We start from the raw sequence: 16697 nt of genomic DNA, 5'->3' as shown, positions 1-16697 counted from the left end.
CTTACATTTGTGGGATCTGATGGTAACTCCAGGTAGATGGGTGTCAGAACTGAATTGTAGGACTTCTGAGATTAGTTAGCATGTTGTTAGGTAGACAGGAAAGTCCCTGGTGGAATAAACAAAGGCAGCCATATCCTGAAACTCCAGGTTCTGAAATAACTCATTCACTCCAGGACAAAAATGTAATTGTGCTCTGAGGTTAATAAGTTATCTCCTAAATCCCTTTAGGCCGGACAAACAGAGGAAATCTGATAAGACAGAAATGGGTTATTTCGTAAATCCCTTCAGGCTGGACAAACAGCAAATCTGATAGACAAATTCCATTTGAAGACACCAGCTCCCTTCCCCAAGCAGGCAGGGGAAGGTATAAGAATAAGAGCCTTTTGCCTTAGCCAGTGGGCTTCCCGATTTCGGGTACCCCCTTTCGCAAGAGAACTGTACTTTCACTTTAATAAAAATCTTTGCTCCTCTATCTCTCGTTTTGAGTCCTCATTCTCATTATTTGGGTACGCGCAAGACGAAAATCTCCGGGCACCAGACACTAGAATTCTGTATCACTTGGGGGACCAGATTCCTGTATCACTTCCAGTTGATGTCTGCAGAAAATTGGAGAAGTGCTTGGTGTAGGAAAATCCACACATCTGGTGTCATTAAGTATTGTGTGAGTAAAGGAAGAAATAGTTTTCCTTTTAGTGAATATAAGTAATGGCAAACTTAAATAACTTATATCCACACTCTAGAATACTAAAGAATAATGCTCTGTGATGTACTAATATGGAAAAATCAAGATATATGATTAAGAGATAAACACATGTACTCATATAATTACAAACAAAAAGGTTATCACTGAAAGAACACACAAAAAAGGGGGAAATGTTGGCTGCCTTGGGGACTGTGGGGGTTTTTTCATTATGTTCCATTTTATACATCATGTATTTTCCATTAGACGTTATACTACTGATTTCTGTTACATAAGCAAATGAAATTTAAATTAATAAAAACAGAAACATTAAAACAGTTGTGATTGTATAACATCAACTCCTTAAAGAATAGGCCTAAACAGCCCTAGGAACACATACAGAAAAAAGCTAATTTTAGCATTTGTAGTTATGTGTCTCAAAGCAAAAAATGTTTCCAGTATTAAATAGCTACTATTAGGTTGGTGCAAAAGTAATTGCAGTTTCTGCAATTATTTTTAATCTCTTAAACTGCCAATTACTTTTGCACCAACCTAAGGGGAGTATGGTATGTAACTAGACTCCATTGCACTAAAAATGTGACCTAGGAAAGAATGTTGTGGCATTTTTACATTAAAAAACTGACTGAAAAATAAAATTACTTAATCCATTACTCTAATCAAATGGAAATTTTAATTGCATGTAGATAATAGGATTATTTTCTTTACAACCATTGGCAGAAAAGGTGATAAGTAGCTAAACGGATTCTCCTTTAATATACATTCAGATTTGTTGGATTTCTAGTTGGCGCAGCTAAAATGGTATCACAGTCTGAAAGACAAACTCTTTACAATAAATTGACTACAAAAGTGTTTGCAAGTTGCTATGTCACTATCTTGGAAAGATCTGAAAAACAGTCTCTTCAGTATCCAAAAATCCTTTTTGAAAACTAGCCATAATTAACGTTTTACCCAAATCACTGGTAGGCTCTTAATCCTCTTATGGAAAACTGGATGCTTCCAATTGTGCAGTACCTAGCACTTGCAAGTACATAATCAATGTTGAATGCATGAATTAACTCTTCAATCTCTCAATAAGCGGTCTTGTTTTAAGTTAATAAATTTAAAAAATTTCTCATTGTAGAACAATTCACTACACCAAAATGATATACTCTTATGTTTTACTATTAGTTCTTTTTAGTTTTTTCTATATTACCAAAGTACAATTTTATTCATTTTTAATTGCTCATACATATTTCATCAAATGCTGATAAGTCCTAACTGACTTAAACGTATGCTTACTGTTAGATATTTAGCCATTTCGATGTATTCTAAATTAAAGTCAAGAGTGCAAAAATGAAGATTACATGTTTTTTAAACTGTTACTCTAAAAACATGATCATGGCACAATAGAAAGATAATATATATCATTAAAACCAACAACAAAATTCCAGCATCATCATGAACAGTTCACTGATTTATTAGATGAACAAACATATCCATATAATCAATGAAAACTGTACGAAATATAAAATAATTTAAGAAAAGTTGGGAATTTAGCAGCACCATTTGTTATTGAATAGCAAGGAAAACTTCACATATTTTATGCAACCACTAACTACCTAATAATGCCACTGAATGTCCGGGATGGTTGAGAAAAGCATCTCCGGGATGGAGATGTGTTAGAAAAACACATCTCTTTTTACTCCAAAGATCTGGTGAACATATCTGATGATTAATGTTTTACAAAAATGCTACTGAAATAAGATACTGCATAGTATTTTAATTAGGACAAGAAGACTAATACCCAGCTACTTGAGCATGGCTCAACACTTCTGCTTCTATGAAAAATTTAGTTTTGAATTATGAAATTAGAAATAAAAAATAATTTTTAAAAGACACTAGTTGTCTCTAAGAAACATTAAGCAGAACACAAGTCACTATGAAAATACATCACTTTTCCAGTTTGCTTAATAATTTACTTTAAAAAGTTGTGTAGTTTTCATCACAAGTGACTTATACAAACTTATTAATAAGCATTTTTAAAAGTTTAAATGTATTTCTAAAATCTAATAAGAGTCTTGATTTTTGTTTAACCCTTAGCCCTATTGTTACATTTACTGCGTAACAGAGTAAGAGATTGAGTTTGTGTGAAGGATACAAATTTACACACATTTTACAGCAACTTATACTCTAACATCTACAAAATTCACATTTATAATACAAGCAAGTACAAGGTCAGGGTAAAATCGCTGAATTTCAAAAAGTCAAACTGTATGCTATTTTTATTTTGTCCCTTTACAAAATTTCAACTTCGGCATCAACTTCAAAAAGCCTTCTGGTATCTTAAATTTGGGGAAAAAATCATTTTCCAGATACAGTTCAGCAAACACAAACAGTTTTTCTGTGCTGGTGAAGTAATGGATTTCCAATTTTCTTCTGGCCCCTAAGTCTGCGTCGCATGGTAAGTTTAACAGAGTTCTTTCGCTGCGAGGTTGTGGGGAGGCTTGCAGGCTGAGCACTACTACGACTTAAGCCATTTCGTTTATGCTTCTTCACAAGAGGGCCAGAGTTGGATTCTTCTAATGTCCTTTTAAAGTTTGCTGGAGGGGTTCTTTCAACTTCTTGGGCTTTCATCTGACCTGGAGTTGACATCTTTAAATTTTTTTGGTCCATGATGGTGTTTGTTGAGTTAGTAGGCACAAGGCCAACTGACAGGCTGTTATTCAAAGAATCATGTATCCTTAAAGTCAGGGCTTTTGTGCAATTTTCTTCAAGTGGCTCTGGATCTTTTGAGGGTATGACGGCAGCCTGGACATTCCCTCGAGCTATCTCAGTGGGGACGTCTAAATAATTCTCTGAGAAGGCATTACTACGAACGAGGGCAGGTATATGGTCCTTAGAGTTCAGCCTTGGCCACGGGTCCTCCTCCAGTGACTGAAAAACAAAAAGGTAAACCAAATAAGATATAATTTGTCCCGGAATTCAGCATAACTGCTGGGGAGATGGAGTTTCATTAGGCTAAATGACAAATTTGGTGGGGATTGTTTTTGGTTTATTTCCTACTTTCTATAGTTTAATTTCTGAATATTGATAGTATGAAATATGTGAAGTGCAACATTAAAGCAACTATGTCATAAGGAAACTCTGATTGGTTCTCTACACCCATCTCCCCAACACTAGACACTGCTCTGTGATTTGAGAAAAGCAGAATATATGGGAACCTACTGAGCATGGCTGGGACAAAACTCAAAGAAGTAAATGAAAATCATATGGAAACTTTCAAGTACTGTTTTTTTAAAAGCTTCACAGGGGTTTCAGATATGTACCACTCCCTTAGCTGTAGTGCTCCAGATCTGCATATACTCAGAAGATCCTCCCATCTCTAGACAGGTAAGAACATTCTTAGCAAACGCAATGTTCCACTATAATACTACTTTATAAAATAATTGCCTTAATAGTTTCTCAAGAACAGTTTAAGCATAAATACTATCTCTTCCCAAGGTAACATTTCCCTCAATCATTTCCTCTCTTAATCAAATAAAAGCTGTCAAAATATTAATATATTCTGAAAAGGCCAAGTAAACCCTTTTGTAGAATGGTGAGGACATATTATCTGGTCTTCCTCTGATATGAAATCTCCTAGGAGTAAACACCTTTCCAAACAGTGCTATGTAAAAGCATATTTATAAGAGTGTTTCCTTTAATGTTTCTAGAATTTAAAAGGGAAATTGAAGCCATCAAAAAGCATTTCAATCTAACCATAAACATGAACTTGCTTTACTGAAAAAAATATAATGACTTTAGGTCCAATGGAGACAGGAGATAAGAAACCCTAGTTCCTAATTCAGTACTGCCCCAAATAGATTACTTCTTTTTTTAAAAAAAATAAGAATGTATTCTTTCTTTCTGGAGTCATTGGTTTATTTATTTTACACTGCATAGCTTATTGAAATCCCAATTCTTTGGATCTGTTTTAACACTGACTAGATGGTGGGCAGCAACCTTATTTCAAAGTACCAGTGTTGACAATGGTTAACATGACAGTCTCTGTTACAGAAAATTTACATATGGCTTTCAATAATATCAACACCAAGAGTTGTGAGTTTACCCCTCTGCATTAGGTTGATTAGAATGCCTACCCTGGTCACAAGCATGTTTTGGCTGATCACAGAAAACTATATCTAGTCATATGTAACTGTTGACCAAGGGTTTATCCTGCTTAAATATAGAAAAAGAATTTGCAACAAGACCAGGTAGCAGATAAGTTCTGTAGATAGAAGGCTTCCTTCTACCAAATAATCATGCCACTATTTAGTCACAAGAAAAATGTTATTAATCAAGCCATTTATAGAAATAGAATATATTGCTCTAGTTTGTATAGCAAAGTTAGATGTTAGATGGAATTCTTTTATAAAAGAAAAACAATAGGACGACTTCAGAGTTAACACAATTTATTGTAATTTCTGTTGTGCTGTGTCTTTTTAAATTCACAGATTATTATTCTGACACTACAGGTGCGCTGGCTTTTCTTCCCCCACTTTCTCCTTGAACTTTTCCTTTTCCTTCTCTTTTTATTGGCATTCTGTGGGAATACATTGCATGTGTTAGCACAGGCAATTGTTTGGACTTCTTAGACTCACCTCATTAATTACTTGTATTGCTAATCCTTCTTACATATTCATAAAGCACTTGTGATACTGGGAGATTACCTCCTATAAATACGTACTTTAAAAGTTTCACTACTTCAGAGATCAACTTTTCGCTCCACCCATCAACCCAACATCAAACAACTAATTACAAATTGTGCCTAGATAACAACTGAAAGAAGTCTGAAAGAACTCTCTTCTTCATTCCTTCTTCCTATAGCTCTTGGGTTGTAAAAATCAGTAAATTTAGTCTTGCCCTGAAGAAAGGATGGAGAAATGTGTGCCACAGTAATATATCACTTAAACAGAGGTATTTCTACTAACCCATCTCAAAACAAAGATCTGACTGCTGATTTACCTTAGGATTCACCAGAAGTTGACATGTCTATAGATAGATAAACCTAGTCTCAAATGCCGACTCTAAATGTGAGTAAGTCTTAAAAACCATTCAAAATCAACCAAAATGCCATTATATTTAGCTGATATTACCAAACATGGGATTACAGTGGTACCTCGGTTTTCAAACGTCAATAACATTGTTGACGTTGACAAACGTTGAACATTGTTGACAAATATTGACGAACATTTCAGTTTACGAATGCCGTAAATTTTATGGATCTACAGTATTAGATAGCAAAATTCATGCTGAATTTGCAGTTTTAGGAGTTGATTTTAAAAGTCTGGAACAGATTAATCCATTTTGCATTACTTTCTATGGGGAAACTGTGCCTCAGGTTTCGAACGTTTCAGAATTTAAACGGTCTTCTGGAACGGATTACGTTAAAAAACCGAGGTACCACTGTACAATAATAATAATAAAATAAATCAGAGATACTTGTGGGTACTCTTGGTTAAGTTAATTATGATTAAAAACAAAACAAAACACAATTACTTAAGGAAAACAATAGGACGACTTCAGAGTTAACACAAGTTATTGTAATTTCTGTTGTGCTGTGTCTTTTTAAATTCACAGAAATTTAAAATAGCCTTTATTTACTTAAGTCAGAGCCAACAATACTAATTATTCTGAATGGCTCTAAATGTTTTCCCGTATTTGGGTGGGGCCAATTGGTTAACAAATAATCTTATCTATGTATAAGTTGGTGCATATGTAAATCTCCTTATGTTTACTTTAATATGATTATTAGATCATTATTTCTCAGGACTTTAGAAATAAATTTAAAACATATTTTATGTGCAATCTATGTACAATTTTAGTAATGCCAATCAGCAGAATGCAATAATTTTTATTTGAGATTGATATTAAGAATATTTATTCCTATCAAAATATTCTCTGTCCCCTCTCCTTTCCACCACCCTAACGCCTCCTTCTCTATTCTGCCTAAAAGTCAGTCATTCAAATACAAATACATTAGGGAACAGGAAAGTAATGAATACATTTAAATTCATAAATAGGCAAATTCTCAAATGAATAAGAGCTCTTTCACAACTCAGAATGAAGAGACTTTAAAAGGTTTTAATCTGCATTATTATTCAAGGGTTTTCAAAGTCAAAAAAGCTTTGACAAGAAATTCTTTTAAGAAAATAAATATAAAATATTAATTTTTCAATTTCTAAATAAAAAGTTCATGTGACAGAAAAATATATATATATACACACATATACTGGGGGTGCCAAAAAAATGTATTCAAGTGGACACTTTGGTCAGTGTTGCTCAAGCAATAAGAAATTTGCCATAATCAGAAGTGTCTGGACATTGATGGTAACCACTTTGAGTACCTCTTGTAATTGCAGAAGTCAAACGTGACTTGTATTCATCTTTTGTTACCAGTATATATTGAGTATTAAAATTTTAATAGTTTTTTATTTCTTAAAATGTGTATACACATGTGTATATATGAAGTATTTTTAAAAAGCAGTAACAGTAAATTTCCAAGTACTGAAAATAGGATCACAATACCCAAAATTAATTAAATTCTCTGTACTGTGTAGCTTTGAAAACCTTAAAAGACTGCCTGAGTACATGACATAGAATACAATTTCACTGTATTTCCCATTTTAATGGTCAGTCTTATGAAAGCACATTGAGAAGGCCAGGTATATCAAAGCAGTTAAAAGTAGTATTGATTTTTAGTAGGAAAAAAATGGGATAAAATCAGAGAAATGAAAACATAGTACCATTTTATTTCACAGCATATTTTAAACTCATTCAATATTAATATGAACAAGAAATAGGAATGATGATTCTTATCCATCATTCTTATCCATCATTAAGAGACAACCAGTTCTAAGATTTGATATTCTAAGGTCCAGTTCAATTTTTATTCTGTATTATCCTATTCAAACTGTTTAATCTCTGTATCTTATTATCTATAAAATGGAATAAGATCTGTACTATTTACTTTTCTGGATTATGAAATACAAATGAAATATATATGAAAGTGCTTCACAAACTTAAATGATTACAAATGTTCATAGTGTCAGAAGAGGATCAATAAGTTCCAAATGTTATTAATATTCTTCAAGGGCCACATCTAATCACTTTTCTATTAGATGCTGTACACATAGTTGGCATTCAAATTAGTATGCACCGATGTGAAAATGGCTCGCACAATGAGTTACATGACAAGGACCCATCACTTTCTTGAACCTAGTTCAAATCCAAAATTCTATTATATAAGGAATCTGAAAACTGTTTTCAGGCAACACTAACCAAAGAAATTATATTAAAACAATACTATAGAACTCTATACCTTGACTGGTGGTGTAGAACTTGGGGAAGCAGTCATCAAGCAGGCTTCTTGACTATTATAGGAAGGGCTATCAGTCAGGTTCAGATAGAGCTCATCCTCATCGGTGAAATTTCCCTGACTGCCCACTCCTGGAGAGATGCAGATTACTATGGCACTAGTATTATCTGCACGAAGCATTCGCTGCCTCCAGCGGCCTAGTGCTCGATTCACAAGCATTTTGGCACAAGATTGTCCATGCTCACCCTATATTTGAAACAAGGAGAAGGAAGGTAACAACTCAAATTTAGCCACCACTATACCTGTATCAAATTAAAAATTAGGTGTTCCATATGGCCTAAATCAATTAATTACATTTCAAATATTATCCACAGAGCCCAAAACTATGTTAAAATAGTATTACTACTCTAAATTTTAAAATAAAAGAAGGCCTTATATCCTGTGGTTAAAATTCACCTGTATGTTTATCTTTCTGGTTGCAAGAAACTTGGTCTTCAGTGTAACAACCTTAATTAGTTATTAAGGAAAAGTTATGTAGCAGTTATATAAAAAGGGAAGTAAATATCAAGTTATTACAGATAAACTTAACAAATGAGATAATCGGGCATGGTAAAAAAAAATTCATGGGGGGCAGGAGATGAGGGTAAGGGGGATCAAATATATGGTGATGGAAGGAGAACTGACTCTGGGTGGTGAACACACAATGGGATTTATAGATGATGTAATACAGAATTGTACACCTGAAATTATGTAATTTCATTAACAATTGTCACCCCAATAAATTTTTTTAAAACATTCATTGCAAAGGGTCAATTTGCTCCTAAAATAAGAGATTCTGCACATCACAAAAATGACCCAAAATAAAAATTGTCAAAGGACATGAACAGAATTCAGAGGCAAGGAACTATAAATGACTCTTTTATACTTTTTTAAACTTTATTTTTTTTATTTCTTATTGAGCGCGCAGCTCACAGTGTACCATGCAGGGGTCGAACCGGCAACCTGGTATTATCAGCACCATGCTCTAACCAACTGAGCTAACCAGCCACCCCAAATGACTCTTATACATACATACAAAAATCGTCAATGTCACTTATATGAAGAAAAAAGCAACATAGTAAGTGTTTATGGTGTAGAGATCAAATACATACCAATAGAAAAGAGTTAAAAAAATAAACTTGAATGACCTTGTTATACAAATAAATGGGACGTCAAAGAAAACTTTCAGCACCACACATGGAGTCAATAATTGCTAAGTTTCAGAAAACAGAAATGAAAATGATGCACTCCAGAAAATAGGGCTACCTGTCTTTAAAAGTACCTTTAGAAATAAGTGAATAATGAGTGAGTGGAAATGGTTGAAAAAGAAATGTACCATGAACTACATATGGAAATAGCATATAATAATATACTCTTAAGTACAAACAATGTACTGTACTATATGTATACTATACAATAAATAATGTACTATATGGTACCATAAGCATTTTACATATATATAAAATATAATATAATATAATATAATATAATATAATATAATATAATATAATATAATATAATGTAAGTCCTTTGGCTGTTATCTATGTCCCTGAAGTGTATATATTCAAACTGGATAAAGAACTGGGGTTCTTCATCCTTTCCTTAAAGAAACAGGCAACCTTTACTTGGGCTTGTCTGATCTTGAGCATGCTACAGTATTTCAACACATCAATGATGCTGAATTGCAATAACTCCTCTCAGCTGCTTTGTTTAAAACTTTCACATTAAGTCATCCTTGCATTCCCAACACAAGCACCACTTTGTAATGATTTTTTTAAACACTGGCACTCTTCCCCCTTGCTCATACAAATAAACATGCACTTCACAATTGATGAAAGGCAGCATTAATTTCTAATTCATGAATCTATCAAATTCTCCAGGGCACATGTTTCATCGCTCTTCAAACAGTGGCTCACTGAGAACTCACTGAAGGACTCTTACCTTTCGCTTTTTAGTGTGCCTGCTTCCCTTTCCAGCAAAGCTCCATAAAAAAGAAATCTATATAAGCCATTTCCACTCTTTACTTGAACCTTTCCCTCAGCTCACTGTTTCCGCTGATGTGAACCCCCCAATATCATGTCCTTTTCTTCCACCGGTCTCACTAGGTGATCTCAAATTGTCACAGCTTCACCTAACTCCTATTAGTACTCCAATTAGTATTTCCAGGCTTCTCTCTAAAATATTTCTAACCGCCTCCTGAAAATATCTAGATGAACCACAGGTACCTCCAATTCAGCATGCCTCCATCTGAACTAATTATCTCCCCTTTCCTCCAAAATACCGTGTTTCTTCTTGATAATAACTACCAGTCACCAGTCAGAAATTTGAGTGTCATATTCTCCCTTCTTAAAAACCCATGTTCTGTCAATTCTACCATTCATGTATTTATTTTGTATATATTGTTTTGTGTGTTTTTTTTTTTAAATCATTGCTGCCTCAAATCAAGCTTGCAAAATGTCTGATTTGGAACATAACAGCAGCCTCCAAAGATGAAGTGTAAGAGATTCATTAATACAAAAATTTACACTGGCAATAAGAATCAACACGTGACGAGAGGCAGAGACAGACCTTACAACTAAGACTCCCCTCATCAAAACTCACCCTCTCTTGAGGGATTCATAATCATTGCTCCCCCCCATTCTCTTTCATAGCCAATGCTGTATCAATTTCATTTTAAGAGGCTAGATGGTTTTCCTATACCTCCAAATAAATAGAATCCTCACATCCAATATCTACCCTCTATTTTATATTTCACACTGCAAATGAGTAAGCTTTCTAACATGCAGCTTTTCAGTAACTACTACCTGACTAGAAGACCTAACTTCGTAACAGACCATTTAAAACCTTTGTGCCTCCTACAATCCAGTCACATCAAGCTATTGGTGAAACTTGAGTATGTCATACTTGTCTCTCCTCTTTGATTTTACACATCCTATTCCTTTACCTGGAAAGCTAGCTCCTCTTCTGATCTATTACCAGGTAATTTCAACCCTACCTTTAAGACTTGCTCAAGTATCACTCTCATCCATTAACCTTCCTTACAGTCTTCCCTAGGTTCCTATCTTCTCCCTCTCAGTTCTCGTAACTCTTGTTCTAAATATTGTTATATGGACGCCTCCTTCAATACTCATTCCAAAAACACTTTGGCATTTATAAATAGGTTCTCCCAATTCACTACAAATTGGCTTTTCGTCTCACCATGCCACTGAAATGTTTATGTTTTTCTCTCTCTTGTCCATATGATACATTTATAAGAAATATCCAAAACAGGCAAATAAGAGACAGAAAGATTAGAGGTTGCCAGGGGGTGGAGGTAGCAGAAGACAGTGAGCAATTGCTAATGGTTATGGGGTTTGTTGGGGGGGGGGGGCGGCGGACAGTGATGAAAATGTTCTGGGATTAGACAGTAGTGATAGTTACACAACTTTGAGAATATATTATGAACCACTGAATTATATGCTTTAAAAGGGTAAAGTTTATGGTAAGTGAATTACAAAAGGATTGGCGAGGTTTCATGGGCCAGCAGTCAAGGGATGTTCATAATGAAGCCAGTGGTGATATGTTTTGTTTATTTATTTCCTGTCTCATTCTCCTAATGAGCTGCAAGATCTATGTTTTACTTCTAGAAACAGGCAAATGCAAAAATCTACTTAAGGTGAACATCCTTAGTTCATATTCAAGACCTCTGACAAAAGTACCAGAACAACAAGCACACAATAATATCAAATTATTGAGTCACTTCTCACCATCAAGTATTTTTTCTCCTCTTGGTCCTGGCACATTGAGATGGCATCTTGAGGTGGAATCATATTCCAAAGTCCATCACTCCCCAAGATAATATACTTGTGCTTCTGGGGATCAAGAGTGTGGACACTTGTGTCTGGTTCAGGTGACACCACAAACTCTCCACTGAAGAAATCATAGCTCCACAAATCACCTAGGGGGCAGGGAGCAGAAGAAGCAAGAAGTATTATTTCCAAGCTAACAGTATCACATCAACAGACTAAAGGAGAAAATCATTATGTTCATCTCAATAGGTGCAGAGAAGTGTTTGATAACATTCAAAATCCACTGATACTAAAAGTGGGGGAAAAAAATTTCCTAGCAAACTAGAGGTAAAAGTAACTCCTTAACCTGATAAAAGTATGCCTTCTATACTACTTCCCTTCCCCTACTACACTTCCCAACACAGTAAGATAATACAAATAAATCAGTTATATGAATTGGAAAGGAGATAATAAAACCAACATTATTTGCAGATATTTTTATTTCTACATGGGTAACAAAAAATAAATAAAATATCAGATTAGGAACACCTAGCAAGGTTGTTAAACACAAACCCAACATATAAAAGTCAACTGTATTTCTACATATAGCAAGAAATAGAAAATACAAAATTTTAAACAATTCCATTTGTAGTGAATCAACTGTAAGGTACTTAGAAATAAATTGAATAAAAGGTACCTAAGTCTTTCATGAACAAGATTATACAATTAGATTCCAAAACATTAAAAAAGACTATCTGAATAAATGGGAGAAATAAACTATATTCATAGATAGTTAGACTTATTACCATAAAATGTTAATTCTTCCAAAAATAATCTATAAAGTCAATGTAATTCAAGCCAAAATCCCAAAAGGATTTTTGTAGAATTTGACTAGCAGATATGTACCAGAGCAAAGGGCCAAGATTAAACAAGATAATTATGAAGATAAGATGGGAGAACACGCTCTACGGAATCCTACTGGCTATTTGAAATCCTCCTGTTAACCCCTAGACCAAAAAAGTACCAACATCAAAACTTAACCTACCATATGTAGGTCTTTGGAGATAAGAGTTCACCCTTCAGTGAGCCAGAAAAAAAGGTTATCCTCCTTTGTTAGCTCCACATAAAACAAGGCCTAACCTCTACCCTTTAGACCTATTAGATATAAACCTCAAAATATTCAACAGAAAAGAACTTTTTGTTGACTCAAACTATCAAAAAGATCAATAAAACTTCAATTGAAAAATTTTTTATGGAAACCATCTACTCTCCTGTGATACACAAGACAAAGTAAGTAGAACAATATAAACCTTTTTTTTGCTCCCAAAAACTGGGGAAGGGGGAGACAGGAAAATATATAAATTTTTGCCCTTTTATTTGTTGTGAAGTACTTTGGGGGAAAGACCTAAATTAAAAGCAAAAAGTTTTTGCACAAAAGGGTAAATACGTAGTTTTTCACTCCTTTCAGCAGGTCTGAGTTTTTGTTAAGCAAGAGGAAGCTCTTTGTCCTTCCCCTTATTTAAACTTCTTTATTACCTCCCATCAGAAATACTGGCCAATTCAAACATGCTTAGAGTCCAAGGAAAGAATAATTCAAATCAATTACTCCAGTCTAAAATAGCAAAATTTACTGCAAAACCAGCCTCTTGAAAGGGGCAGTTCATCCTTCAGAGTAGGGAAAGAGAACACATGCTACAATTAAAAGCCAATTATAGCCCAGGTCAGCTCATACAGACACATTTACCTCTTTATACCAGTAAAACAAAGCTCCCTGGCTGATGCAATTATAAAAGGAAACATGGAAATAGTTAAGATAAATACTAAGGCAGCAATTACAGAGTTCATAAATGTTGATTCTAACTTTCAAGAGCAGTTTCTTCCTATTATTTGGAATTAATATTGCCACGCCAAGTAAGAATATAAGTTTATATAAAGCAGAATCCCTAATATGTCTAAACTTAACATCTAGGTGAAAAAAGAAATTCCAACTTTCAATCTAATGCAGATTATATGACCTTGAAGAAGGATCACAATATCTCATGCATAAACATTAATATCTTTATAAATCTGAAAATATTTTAAAATAAGTTGTTAAATCGGTAACGTATTCACATAGTACAAAACCCAAAAGATACAAAAGGGTATACAATGAAAAAAATCTCTCTTCCCACCCCGTACTTCCCAGTTCTCCACTCCGAGTACTGATCTTTCTATAGATACCTACATCTATAGATATATATACGAGCATACTCGCATCTGTACACCCCCCTTTGGAAAATCACCCTCAAGCTTACAATTATTCTTTTACTGACAACTCCAAAAATCACTAGTTCCCAGGATCTTGTCAATCTCATTCTTTCTCACTAACCTTCAATACACTTCAAGAAAGGCTCATTTCACCTAGCTTAAATTTCTGAATCTGGGTTTTGACTAGAATTGCACTGAACCTACAGATCCATTTGGAAATAAATATTAAATTACACCTAAGTGTTTTATGTTTTTGCTAGTTATAAATGACGCTTTTATTAAATTTCCATTTTGAATTGTTCATTTCTAGTACATAAAAGCATAATTGATTGTGTGTGTTGAATTTGGATCCTGTGACCTTGCTGAATTCATTTACTAATTCTAGCAGCTTTCTGGAAGATTCTTTGAGATATTCTATGTTACTATTTGTGGATAGAGGAGGTTTTATTTATTTGCTGAACCATTTGAGCAAGATTATGCTGTGGACATCAAGACACTTCATCTCCAAGTATTAAAATTTCCGCATTTATCTCCTAAGTATAAGGATGTTCCATCTATATAACCACAAAGGAAATTTCATATTGATTCAATATTGTGTAATATAAAATCCTTGTTCAAATTTCCCCAGTTGTCCCAATAATGCTTTTTCAATATCGAGGATTCCACTCAAGGATCATTCATTTATTTAGTTGTCATATTTTTTTTAAAGTTGCTTTTAACCCAGAACAATTCTCTAGGTTATTTGGTTTGTTTTTGTCATTCGACATTGACAATTGTGAAGAGTCCAGGCCAGATGTTTTGCAGAGTGATCCTTAATTTAGATTTGTTTCCTCATGGTCTCATGCTAGATATAAGGGTTTGTGTTCAGGTTAAACTTTTTTGGGGCCAGAACACTACATTGCTGAAGCTGTGTCCTCCTCGGTTTATCATATTATAAAGCACAATGTGTCGGTCTGCCCCATTATTGGCTATGCGAAGCTTGATCATTTAGTTAAAGTGCTGTTTACCAGCACGTAAAGGTGAACTTTTCTTTTTGTAATTGATAAGTAATCTGTATGGTGAGTTTGAGACTGTGTGAAATACCCCGTACTCCTCCAAAATACACCACATTATAGCATCCATTAATGATTTTTGCATGAATCAATTGTTACTGTGATGGTTAAACTGATGATAGAATTAGAACACTTGAACTATATTTATTAGTTGTCTTTTCTTAAAAAGAGCTTTCCATTCCTCTCTGTACTTCTTTATAATCTTTTTACTATCAGCATGGACTCATGAATTCTTTTTTCCCCTCAATGTTGTAACTTTTTCCTGTTATTGTTTTGATGCTCAAATTGCTTTAAATTTGCCAGTAGTAGTTCCCAGAACTTGAACTTGTAACAAACTCTCCAGATGAGTCAGAACCATAGCCAGATTTAGGAACATGATATATAGCAAGTTCCCTTATTCTACCAGCTCAGGGAATCTACATGGCATTACCTAAAATCAAATTAACAAGGATCAGAATTAGGCCTTGCACTGTTTTATTATTGACCTAGTGTTTGTACACCAAAATAGGCCCACAGAATGCCATTCCTATACATACTAAAGGAAGGGGCCCTCAGAAAGTGTGACAGGCGTTGTTGGTGGTCTGTTCAATGGCCACTTCCCTTTTGTTTTCAGTGGGGGCACTGGAAGAACACCAGAGGAGAAAGAGGCCTTTCTTCTGATTTCAGTATGTTCTCTGCTTGCTCCTGTGGCACATGGCAGCCAGCCAGTGCACAGGACCCCAGTGGTGAATTACCTGTAGTGAATTTTAGCACCCACCCCACTCTGTGGCTGGCTCTCATGGACAGCATCCCAGCAACTGTTGCCTCACTAATCCATCTCAAAACTGCAACCAAAATAATCTCTTTAAAGCACAAATTTAAGATGGATGGTGGTGACGGCTACACAACAATGCAATATACTAAATGCCACTGAACTGTACACTCAAAATGGTTAAGATGGTAAATTTTATGTTAGATGTGTTTTGCTATAACTTAAAAAACACACAAATCTAGTTAATATGTTTCCCAATCCAACTCTGCAATAGTTTACTCTTGTTCTTAAGATAAAGACACAACTCTTATCCAGATTATAAGAATGTACATTTTGTCATTTTATCCACGTCCCTTATTCCTATTATCTCTGTTCCAGCCACACTGGCCTTCATCAAAGTACCTTATATTCACCATGCTTCCTCCGATCACCAAGCGGTTCACAAATGCAGTTCCTATGCCTAGAACACAATCTTCCTCTCCTTCTAGTAATTCTTCAGCCCTCAGCTTAAACCCTATTCTTCTGGCATGCCCAGCTAGGTAAAATACCCCTATTTCAAGTTCTCTTTGGCACATACAGAAATACATAAAAGTTGTAATTTTTAAGTTCTTTTGTGCTCGTTTTATTAATGTCTCTCCCCTTCTCTAACCTATAAGCTTCTATGTGCACTCAATAAGGATCTGTTCAAAGAATGATTTGCAAGAATCACATGCAATTCCATCCAACAGCCACTAGACTGCACCTTTGCTACATTTGTATTCAAGTAATAATGATCACCAGCGCCTCGATGATATCAATTTTTATA

At 34.6% G+C, this 16697-nt stretch overlaps 1 protein-coding gene across 1 annotated transcript in view; it reads right to left on the bottom strand.

The window, feature by feature from the left end:
* Positions 1 to 1349: 1349 nt before the first annotated feature.
* PPM1D (protein phosphatase, Mg2+/Mn2+ dependent 1D) overlaps positions 1350 to 16697 on the bottom strand; it is a 44166-nt gene continuing 28818 nt past the window's right edge. Inside the window, exons 7-9 of the mRNA XM_081027098.1 lie at positions 11822 to 12012; positions 8040 to 8282; positions 1350 to 3613 (exon numbers count right to left, since the gene is read on the bottom strand). Coding sequence (XP_080883224.1) covers positions 3059 to 3613; positions 8040 to 8282; positions 11822 to 12012 — 989 coding nt within the window. The 3' untranslated portion in view covers positions 1350 to 3058. The remainder of the gene's footprint in view (positions 3614 to 8039; positions 8283 to 11821; positions 12013 to 16697) is intronic.

The sequence above is a fragment of the Rhinolophus hipposideros genome, assembly GCF_964194185.1.
Source record: "Rhinolophus hipposideros genome assembly, chromosome: 20".
Classification (NCBI taxonomy): domain Eukaryota; kingdom Metazoa; phylum Chordata; class Mammalia; order Chiroptera; family Rhinolophidae; genus Rhinolophus; species Rhinolophus hipposideros.
This window is presented reverse-complemented; position numbering and strand designations above follow the sequence as displayed.